The sequence below is a fragment of the Takifugu flavidus genome, chromosome 1 (genome assembly GCF_003711565.1).
Source record: "Takifugu flavidus isolate HTHZ2018 chromosome 1, ASM371156v2, whole genome shotgun sequence".
In the NCBI taxonomy this organism is placed as follows: Eukaryota; Metazoa; Chordata; class Actinopteri; order Tetraodontiformes; family Tetraodontidae; genus Takifugu; species Takifugu flavidus.
Genome location: NC_079520.1, coordinates 16,098,790 through 16,109,600, shown reverse-complemented (window position 1 = coordinate 16,109,600; position 10,811 = coordinate 16,098,790). Strand labels below are relative to the sequence as shown.

The 10,811-nt window shown below is 43.4% G+C and overlaps 1 protein-coding gene across 3 annotated transcripts; it reads left to right on the top strand.

Annotated features, from left to right (window-relative positions):
• Nucleotides 1–1,975: 1,975 nt before the first annotated feature.
• Nucleotides 1,976–9,711, top strand: slc4a1b (solute carrier family 4 member 1b (Diego blood group)). 3 transcript variants are annotated; one of them, XM_057044318.1, is made up of 17 exons: nucleotides 1,976–2,113; nucleotides 4,842–5,011; nucleotides 5,160–5,295; nucleotides 5,590–5,653; nucleotides 5,771–5,813; nucleotides 5,926–6,110; nucleotides 6,250–6,460; nucleotides 6,553–6,756; nucleotides 6,844–6,992; nucleotides 7,068–7,262; nucleotides 7,335–7,583; nucleotides 7,688–7,777; nucleotides 7,871–8,037; nucleotides 8,114–8,355; nucleotides 8,434–8,603; nucleotides 8,872–9,045; nucleotides 9,162–9,711. In XM_057044318.1, exons 2-17 carry the CDS (start codon nucleotides 4,855–4,857, stop codon nucleotides 9,240–9,242), a joined length of 2,517 nt encoding a protein of 838 aa, XP_056900298.1. In that variant the 5' UTR covers nucleotides 1,976–2,113; nucleotides 4,842–4,854; the 3' UTR covers nucleotides 9,243–9,711. The 3 variants fall into 3 exon arrangements, with proteins under 3 accessions (XP_056900298.1, XP_056900290.1, XP_056900280.1); XM_057044310.1 differs by having other exon boundaries at nucleotides 5,590–5,659; XM_057044300.1 differs by having other exon boundaries at nucleotides 5,590–5,659; nucleotides 6,553–6,992.
• Nucleotides 9,712–10,811: the final 1,100 nt, after the last annotated feature.

The window sequence follows — 10,811 nt, the reverse complement described above, 5'->3', positions numbered from 1 at the left end:
AAGCGCTTCACAACGGAGTTGGAAGAGGTGATGCTGCCATCTGCCGTTCATCAGCGGTAACTGACGAAAAACAAATTGGATTGGGGATTATGGCAATGAGGGCAGTACATTTTTTTGATGTTTTCTCAATAAATGATTTTCCTCACCTCTAATTTAAGATATACAACTGCCAAATCAGCTCCTTCTCTAGAAGATTAATTCATCCAAAGAGCAAGAAACAATTTTAAATTCGAGACCACGCCCACACTTTCTCCTGCATCTGCCTCCCTGATCATTTCCACACAAGCCTGCAGCTGTGAGGTTCCGTGATGGATGTTCATGATCATGAACATTATTCATTGAAGGTTAATTTCGATGCACTACCTTTACGCTGTTTTCATGCTGCTCAGGGTATTGAGGCGTGAGCGCATTTTCTCTTCCGCTAAATGGAACAAAAAACAAAACAGCATCTTGTATGATAGCGCATTTTGTTCTCACAAAAATAGTAATGTTCCAAACAGAGCTTAACTTAGGATGTCCAGCTCCCAGACCCCAAAAATCATTTAGCTGGTTGAACTCTCAGTCTGGTAACTTTTCAGGATTCATCACAGTGAGAAGAACCCATTTACAATCCTTCACAGCTGCACGAATACTGGTGAACGGACACAAGAATCCTTAATCCACTGAGCTGGTGCAGAAAGTTCTTGTGACTTAAAAAAAACGGAAGATTTCGGTCCCCTTTAAAGGCTTTAATAAAGCAGGAGGTGCTGTCATGAAGTTCCATTTTAGACAACTGGAATGTTGTGTTTATTTGCAAAACAGCCATCAATATAATCACTGACATTATATGATGGTTGTTTTTTGTGAATTCCTGTAGAAATTCTCCACTTAGAAAACAATAACAAAAGCAATGTCCAAAATATAAATGAATTTCTAGTAATGCATCTAATTGATGATGCATTTAAAACCAAATGATTTCCTTTTTGTTTGGCTTGTAAATGACAGCCACATGATCAGAAGCCAAAGTTGTAACATCCACTGTAGCACGTGTACGCAGGTATTCCTTTTTTGTACACAAGCTTATTTATATGTACACATGTGTGCAGCCATGCATAAGTAAATATACTGTATCTCTGTCCAATCTTTAATAGTGGCTGCTTTCTAAAGATTACTGCAACAATGCTCGTTAAACAAATTGCTCCACCACTGTGTCACCATATGAAACTAGTTTTTGTTTTGGCAATAAATTGTGCACGAGTGTTGACTTTTATTCAAAGAGGAATTAAAGTAGAAACTATCCAGAGTCTTTTATCCAAAATGATTGATTAAACTGTTTTTATTTATTTGTTTGTTTGGAACCTAAAAGTCCTAATGATGTGAATTCTGTATCTGTATCCCTTTTTAAAATAAATATATTTTCTTTATTTTCCATATTTAACATAAGCAGCATAAGTAAATCTAAAACATGCAGTCAAGTTTCACCTGTTTACGAAAAACGAACAAGAGCCTCATGTGTAAATTTTGATTAAGTAGTTCTGGAATTGAACCTAGAGATTAAAGCGTAACGTCAAACCACTGTCCTGCTCCCACTCTCCTGTATTTTTTAAACCTGACACTAATCACTTTGAGGTAGCTCCGCTTTGTCAATACATTCAGGGTCAATTGGGGATTCTGATGGTCTGAAAGAGAGGAATGTGAAAGGAGAGGAGATGAAAACTGATTTCACCTAAACTTCTGCCCCGGCGATGTTGAAGGTGAGCAGTCCGGAGGTGAAATCCAAGCCCTTGTTGTCCTCCAAACACAGACATTAATTGTGATAAGATGCTGGTAAGATAGTGACACAGCACGACTGGTTTTCTGCACATACCAATCCACTGTGTTTACTATCAATATTATGGGTGAGACCAGAAAACTCTGTTGGACGTGTGTTTCAAAGAGAATTAGAGTGTACATGTCACATGTTTCCGTGTGTGTGTGCATGTATTAGTCCCACCCATTATCAGGCAGCATGCACCCACACAAACACACACAGGTGACTGCGTTAAAGAGGTGGTGTTTATAAAGTCACGCTTTTCTGCCATTCAAGGGTCAGTCCTTGGACGCTACTGTTCACCTCAGCAGTTACCTGGCGGAGGTAAGAGTCACTTCCTATTTAGCTTCTTATTACTGAAGCCACCGTGCGAATGGGGCTCATTTTAGAACAATTAATGATGTAAGAAGTGGAACCGCAGCACTTTTTGGTGAAAGGCGACAAACAGGATGCTTTGATAAGGTGATGTGCAGAACTGGCCTTCAGAAGCACTTTGCAAAAGACAAGTCCCAGAATACGCACATGGGTGCAGATTTAATGCTGTAACTAAAAAGTTTTGTGTGTGTGTGTGTGTGTGTGTGTGTCTGCGAGAGAGGTTGAGATAGAAAGAGAGAAAAGGAGATGTCTATGTGTTTTGTTGTTTGTTTGGTTTGTTTTTTTAATTGTACAGATAAAATATTCAGGGTTGTGCCTGATGGTGCCAGAGACTGTGTGTGAGACTGCTGACGGCTGGAGCGTCTAATCTGAATGTTTCAGCTGTCGTTTGGAAATAAAACCCCCAAGTTTTCAGAAAAAACTTTGAGATATCTCTCTGAGATAAAATCATCCATCCATCCATCCATCCATCCATCCATCCATTCATCCATCATCCATCCATCCATCCATCCACCATCCATCCATCCATCCATCCATCATCCATCCATCCATCCATCCATCCATCCATCCATCCATCCATTCATCCATCCATCCATCCATCCATCCATCCATCCATCCATCCATCCATCCATCCATCCATCCATCCATCCATCATCCATCCATCCATCCATCCATCCATCCATCCATCCATCCATCCATCCATCCATCCATCCACCCATCCATCCATCCATCCATCCTAGCACCTTGTTGAAGAACCGCCGCAGACATGAGGAGCAGTCAGGTTACTTCCCCATTAAAACATTGGGTTTTATTGCTGAGTCACTGTGATGCTGCCCACATAAGATTCCTATTTTTATTCTCAAAGGCCAACAAATCTTCCCCTGGAGGACTTTTATTACTTGTTTCTTCCTAATTTTTAGTTTATATTCTAGCAAAGCATAAACAGTGTGCTATAAATTTGTCCGCATGGTCATATTTTGTTAACGTATTTGTGTCTAGTACTGTATATCTCGTCTTGTCTCATCTCGTCTCATCTCGTCTCGTCTTGTCCTTTTTGGGGTCATGGGGAGGACTCACCATGGGTGAAGGCAGGGTCCACCCCTGGATGAGTCGCCAGTTCATTGCAGGGCCCTACATGAGCATTTGCAGGTTTGGTACCTTGCTCAAGGGTACCTTGGCAGTGCTCTGAAGGTGTTCTGGCACCTCCCACCACTACCAGAACACCTTCCATGTTTTGTCTGCCCTGGGGCTCGAAACAAGAACCCTCCGCTTCTCAGCCTAGTTCCCAAAAAGAGTTACTACCCTTGTGTCTAGTGTATGTAATTAAATGATCAAAACCCTGAAGCTTGGAAATGAATGTCAATACTGATTTGGTACATTCTGAATCCAAATGAGGAAATCAAAGTTATAAATTGAGAATGGACACTCTAGAAAATACTTGTGTGTCTCATCTAACTATTTAAACGTGTTCTCTCAGCTAATGCCAGCACACCCTCGTGCGCCAATTTAACAGAAACCAGTACATGATTCATTTGAGTCCCATCCAGCTTTCCTGTTTGGATCACAACCAGTTGTAAATTAGTTCCCTGCTGGTTTATATCTGACTTCTTGAGTTCTGATGTTGACATCAACTCAACACGAGTGTTTGGAAAATACCATCGTCCTTTTTTTTAACCTGCATCCATCAAGGCCCCGGCTTTAGTGTAGACACACACACACACACACACACACACACACACACACACACACACACACACGGTGAGGGCACACGGTGAGGGCACACGACTATATTGACAGTTCAAACAACTCGCGGTCTAGTCCACACCGGAGACTAGCAGTGGCCCTTAGCTGAGAGACTGCTGGTGGATATAAAAAGACAAAGTAACATCTAACCTGTGGACACAAGGTCACCTGGACATCTTCACCTTATCATGATCCATATTCCCCACGTTACAGCCATTACACATTTAAATGGCAGCTGCATGATACGTGTGCACGCTGCTCCAGTGGCAGAAAAAACAAAACACTTGCATTGTTTTTTTGTTTTTTTTAATTTAAGCATTAAAAATCAGGATTTCATCTAATTCCACCGTGTGGACAGCAAGACAAGGCATGAATGATGGAAACCTCTGTGGCTGCCTTTGGCCCAGAGGTTCTGCAACCAAACCCAGGCATGTGGGGAAAGCGTGGAGATTCACGAGGCGTTTGTTTGACCGCTCCGAGTTCATCTTGTGACCTGCAAACCCAACAATGGAGCCTCCAGGGATTTTCCTTTCCAAGTCATGGCTTATGGCTGCCCCATCAGATGCTGACTCTGGGGACGCTGTGGTCAGCTTTAGACGTAAAAAACAAAACAAAAAAACTTTTTCATTTCTCCAGATTATGTGATATTTTTAAGGGTTCTTTGCTACAGAATACTGCACTGTCACGGCATGAAGACTATTATATTATATCACCGTCATAGCTGATTACAGCATCTGAGGGGCTTCATTGTCAAAATGTTTAAGAATCAGGTAAAGTATAAAAAGTTTCCGTGTTGCAGTTTTAATTATTTTGCAGGGGGATTTCTATCTCCTATATCGCTCTGACAGAAAGGGACATTTCTGATGTCAGAGATTCCTTGAGAACCATGTCGATTCAGCCGGGCACGACTCTCTTTTATCATTTCAAATGACAGAGCAAAGAAGACAATGAAGGACCAGAACCAATCGACCTACTGGCAGGAGACAGGCCGATGGGGGGGCTATGAGGAGTGCTTCGACCCTCAGTCTGGGGTGTGGGCGTCCTCACACATCTCCTACCTCACCTTCAAGAGCCTCATCCAGCTGCGGCGCACCATGAACACAGGTCAGTGAGGATGACGATGCAGGTGAAAGCTCATTCTAAGATTTTGGATTCCTCAGAGTGTGATCTGAGTGTGGTGTTTGTTTAAAACTCTGTTACTTTCCATCATTTTCCCAATCACCTCACACTGCCCTCTGCAACCTTCATCCAGGTGTGACGATTTTCGACTGCGAAGAGAAGAGCCTCGAGAGCATCGCTGAGAAGATGGTCTCTGAGATGGTCAGCAAGAAAGAGATCAGGCCTAAAGACAGGGACGGAGTCCTGAAGTCTTTGCTCCAAAACCCCAGGTACCCTCCTGGGAAGCCGATTTGGAAGCCAAGCTCGGGGATTCGAGCTGATCATTGCTTATTTCTGGACATTCAGAATTTAATTGAACCACTGAGTTCAGAAATGTAATTAAAGATTTGGAATGCATTCTGCGTATGGAGACGTTGACCTTTATTCTAATGCCTTTCTGCTGTGTTACGACATTGAATTTTTATCGTAATTCAATCTGAGCTGAGGAGGGCTCCAGACGGACCTTCACACAAACAGCCTGGCTCAGGTAACACCCAGCGAGACACCTTTTCTTCTCCTTTCAGCCACTCGGATCCAGAGAGCCAAGCCCTGACTGATGGAGTGGATCTGCACAAGTTTTCAGTCAAGGAAAGAGTATGTTCTGCCGCCATGGCGACAGCAGCAGTGGAATAGGGACTGTATTCAAGATTGCCTCATTCACTTCTACAGTTTCTGAACAGATCTGCTTCTTCTCGTCTGTTATAGAGGGATGAATCTGAACATGTAGAAGCCTCCATGGTTTTAGTCGGTAAGCAGGTGTTTTCCTTGAGGATCAGTGTGTGCTAATACACACACTTTTCACCTGTTTATATATCCTTGTGTCTGTCTGTGTGTAAGATCTCTCTCTGTCTTGGAAATAGGTGCTCTGGACTTCCTGGAACGTCCCACAGTCGTGTTTGTGCGTCTGAAAGAGTCTGCGGAGCTCGGCTCGGCCTTGGAGGCTCCTATGCCTGTCCGCTTCGTCTTTGTCCTGGTGGGACCCAGCAGTGCAGACATGGACTATCACGAGACTGGCCGCGCCATGGCCGCGCTGCTGGCCGACAAAGTGAGTGTTGACCCTGCTGTACGCTTATTCAAAAAAGAATTGACCTTCTCCGGTGAAATTCCTCAATAGGTGAATATTTCATCAGTGTCTGAGGACTATTTTAGGACTTTAAACACCACGTCTACAACCTCCGTTTCAGGTCTTCAATCAGGCCGCCCTTCAAGCGAAGACTGCCCGCGAGCTCACGGAGGCAGTGGCTGACTTCATGGACTGCAGCATCGTCATCCCACCCACCGAAATCCAAAATGAAGCCATGCTCACCTCGATCATCGGCTTCCAGAAAAAGCTGCTGCAGGACAGGAACCAGGCCTCCAATCCGCCAGCCCGCCGGGATTCCAAGGCTCGCAGGGGTGCCTGAACTATAAGTCATAGAATTTATGATGCCAGATGCACACATACAGCATCAACTAAAATGTTGTCCATATAATTCCCACCTTCCCAGTCTCCATCGCCACCGGACCTCCACCCGAAGATCCCCTGTCCCGTACTGGTCGACCGTTTGGCGGAATGATTCGAGATATCCGCAGACGCTACCAGCACTACAGGAGTGACATCACAGATGCCCTTAATGCCCAGGTCCTCGCTGCTGTCATCTTCATCTACTTCGCTGCTCTGTCTCCCGCCATCACCTTTGGCGGCTTGCTGGGTGCGTGTTTGTTCATATTTGTTGAAGAAACAACATTACACAGGCATGATCTGGTAAGAATACATCGCTGTTGTCTGCCTGCTGCAGCTGATAAGGTGGACAACATGATGGGCGTTCCGGAGCTCCTCATCTCCACCAGCATCCAGGGCATCATCTTCTGCTTCGTTGCAGCTCAGCCGGTCCTGGTGATCGGATTCTCTGGTCCTCTGTTAGTGTTTGAGGAGGCGTTCTATGCTGTGAGTTGACTCAGAGTCTTTTTCTATGACGTCTGCTGATGCCAACGAGCTGAACTCTTGTTCCCCCCCATTCAGTTCTGCAAGTCTCAGGGCATCGAGTACATTGTGGGGCGAGTGTGGGTGGGAGTGTGGCTGGTCATCATTGTGGTGGTCATCGTGGCTTTTGAGGGCAGCTTCCTGGTGCGCTTCATCTCCCGCTTCACCCAGGAAATCTTCTCCATCCTCATCTCCCTTATCTTCATCTATGAAACATTTGCCAAGCTGGGGAGGGTAAAACATCATTGACGAACTTCTTTGTTTAGAAGTTATGACGTCTCTCACTCCCACCCATCTTCTCTGCAGATATTCAAGGATCATCCACTGATTTTGAACTACGACCACGTGAATTCATCTGTAGAAAATCCCTGGCACCCGCGAGTGGAAGAGACGCTCATTTATGACAACGCAACCGGGAACACCACGATCATCATCAACACCATTAAACCACCTTATCCCAACACAGCCCTGCTCTCCATGTGCCTCATGCTGGGGTGCTTTTTTATCGCCTTCTTCCTGCGGCAGTTTAAGAACGGCACTTTCCTTCCTGGAAAGGTGGGTTCTCAGAGAATGGGGACACTGGTTGATTGGTCATTTGAAGTGAAGTGAGCATTTTTTTCAACGGCCAACTGCATGTTTGTCTAATCTCTGATTACCAGGTCAGGCGTCTGATTGGAGACTTTGGTGTTCCTATTTCTATGTTTCTCATGATTGTTTTGGACTACAACATTGCAGATACCTACACCCAGGTGAGTTCACTTTTATTCCACTTACTGAACAGAAGTTGTTTTTTTTTAAATGGATGGATGGATAAAGTGAAACCAGTAGATTTTTCTTTACAGAAACTAGTTGTTCCCAAAGGGCTGATGGTGTCCAACCCAGCTAAAAGAGGTTGGCTTATCAACCCTTTCGGGGAACATGAGCCCTTCCCGGTGTGGCTGATGTTTGCCAGCTGCGTTCCGGCCTTGCTCGTGTTCATTCTAATCTTTCTGGAATCTCAGATCACAACGTGAGTCAAAAACATCACACATACACTCAGCTAAAAGAGGTATTTCCCAAATTTGACACCCTCCACCCCTTTGCAGTCTGATTGTGAGTAAACCTGAGAGGAAGATGGTCAAAGGCTCCGGGTTCCACTTTGACCTGTTGATTTTAGTGTGCATGGGAGGGCTGAGCGCAATATTTGGCGTGCCGTGGCTCAGTGCCGCCACGGTGCGATCAGTCACCCATGCCAACGCTCTCACCGTTATGAGCAAAGGACCAAAACCTGTGATTGAGAAAGTGATGGAGCAGAGGGTCAGTGGCGTTCTGGTGGCACTGCTGGTTGGTAGGTGATGTCCTGAGAAGCTATGTTGCACAGAGTCTTGGTGACACCAACTCAGCCTGTGAATGTCTGTCTGTGAAGGATTGTCGATTCTGATGGAGCCTATTTTGAAGATGATTCCAATTTCGGCACTCTTTGGGATCTTCCTCTACATGGGAGTCACCTCTCTGAATGGCATCCAGTTATGGGATCGGATACTGCTTCTGCTCATCCCAAAGAAATACCACCCCGATGAGCCCTACGTCAACAGAGTAAGAGTCCCGCCACCAACCAACTGAACTGTGCTTTAGAAATGTCATCCTGAGAGGTAAAAACACTCTTCTCTCTGATGAGCCACGGATGTAATCGAGTACTCGAGTGTATGATATGGCTGGCATTACAGTATATGATGCTGTAATGATTGCACTTCAAGTGAAAATCTACATCATAGAACATTGTTATTCCAGGCCTTGTTCACGTTTTGGAATGTCGACCTGTTGCTCCGTCACATCCATTAATGCTTGTGCATGATGTTTGCAGGTGAGCACCGGACGGATGCACGTGTTCACAGCCATCCAGATTGTGTGCCTTGCGGTTTTGTGGATCGTAAAGTCAAGTCCAATCTCCCTTGCTCTTCCCTTTGTGCTCATTCTTACCATCCCTCTGCGCATGTTCATGACTGGGCACTTCTTCACTGAAGTGGAAATGAAATGTGTAAGGGTCCACTCCATATCCACTCGGTGTGAAGTAAATTCAGGGGCGTCCGCAGAGAAAGGTGTGTGGGTAAGCAGTAAACCTGCTGATCTGTCTGTTTCTTTTTGTTTTTTCAGTTGGATGCCGATGATGCCAAAGTGACATTTGAGGAGGAGCCAGGCCAAGATGTGTACTATGAATCTCAGATGCCTTTGTAGACCTCAAGATTGTTATTTTAGAACCATTTTCTGTACTTCACATGAAACTGAAAGTGATGTTTCATCTACCTACGAGTATAAAGCATCACAGAAATGCTGATATAGGTTCAATCAATACATTTTTTCTTTACTTAGATAAACTCATTCAATTATTTAGGTTCTAATGAGGTATGCTGCACCAGTCACATTTTAAAAAAATAACCACATTTGATCCTCAGTGGAAATGCTGCCTGAATTACATTTTCTATATATCTATAATAAGCATATTCACTGTTTCATTATTCTTGTATTTATGGACACATTCAAGAATTTCAATACAAATTTTCAAAAAATTTAAAATTCCTGATATCTGGTAGATTAATGATAAATGGAGATAAAAGTAAAAACATGGTGCAATTGAGAATTATGTTAAATTGTTACCATCACTATGTGTTGTTATAAACAATAAAGACTACCTCTAAAATGACAACATATTTTTTTATTAAGCCCTCAGACATTATAAGTCCGTTTTAGAATTGCATAAATCTTTGAGTTAGAAGCGAGTCAGCATTCAAGTTTTAAACAGAAAAAAATAGAAGCAATTTACTTTACAAAGAAAAGGATGAGAGAGGAGAGGAAATTGCTTTTTAAGAGTGTAGTTTGATGTTAAACCTACCTGGAACAATCAATCATCAACAATCATTCTTAGAAATTGGTAAGTAAATGTAAAGATGCAATGAAGCAACTTATATATATTCGATGGAATAATTTAAAAAGGCATGCTAATCATCCTATAGTTTATGCTGTTGAGCTGTGGTGGACACATGGAGCTGTGGATGGGTTTTTTAGGATAAAGGCTAATGAGATGGATCTACTCTGCAACAGTTGTTTTAGCAGCTGTTGTACCCAATTTGTATGTGTGTACATTTAGGTGTGTGAATGAGTGTGGGTGTGTCGTCAGAGAGGCTCTGGTGTTGCTCTGGGTTACCTGCACACCTGTGGGCATAGGTGGTAATCAGTCACACATAATGGAGCTGAACAGCTGATCAGGCAGCAGAGGATGAGGATCTGGGGTAGTTACACAGTTTTTCCCACCATGCCTGTGTGTGATGTTTGAATGGGTTTTTGTGTCGCAAACTCAGCAATTTTGCCATTTTTACAAGCTCATTTTAAGTGTTTGTCACCTGGATTTTTGTAGGTGTTTCTTAATGACTTGTAAGTTAAATAAAGTAACCTGTAACAGTTCAGTTCAGACAATTCTTAAGATCCAAAAGAGGATCCAAAACATGATTTCCACATACTGCTATGGATGGGGAGGAGACAGCAGTTAATATTGAAAATAAACAGTGAAATCAAAATCAGTATTGGTCAAGAGTCAAAAACACTTTGGTCAGGAGCTTAGTAAGTAGAGGTGGAACAGAAAAGATGAAAGCATAATAACAATTGCTGTTGTTGTTATTACTATTGTTGTTGTTTTTAGTAGTACTAGAAGTAGTATTTGAAGATAGGAATTCACATTAGGTACAGGATCTGTAAGTCTGAAATAGGCCAGTCGGTGGCGCTGTTGCATCTAAACCACGATTGTAAACA

Excerpts from the sequence above, each read along its gene's own strand:
- slc4a1b (XM_057044300.1), top strand. The coding sequence starts at position 4,855 with ATGAAGGACCAGAACCAATCGACCTACTGGCAGGAGACAGGCCGATGG. Across the intron at positions 6,111-6,249 it reads CCGCGCTGCTGGCCGACAAA|GTCTTCAATCAGGCCGCCCT; the intron begins GTGAGTGTTGAC and ends CCTCCGTTTCAG. Across the intron at positions 8,356-8,433 it reads TCTGGTGGCACTGCTGGTTG|GATTGTCGATTCTGATGGAG; the intron begins GTAGGTGATGTC and ends CTGTCTGTGAAG.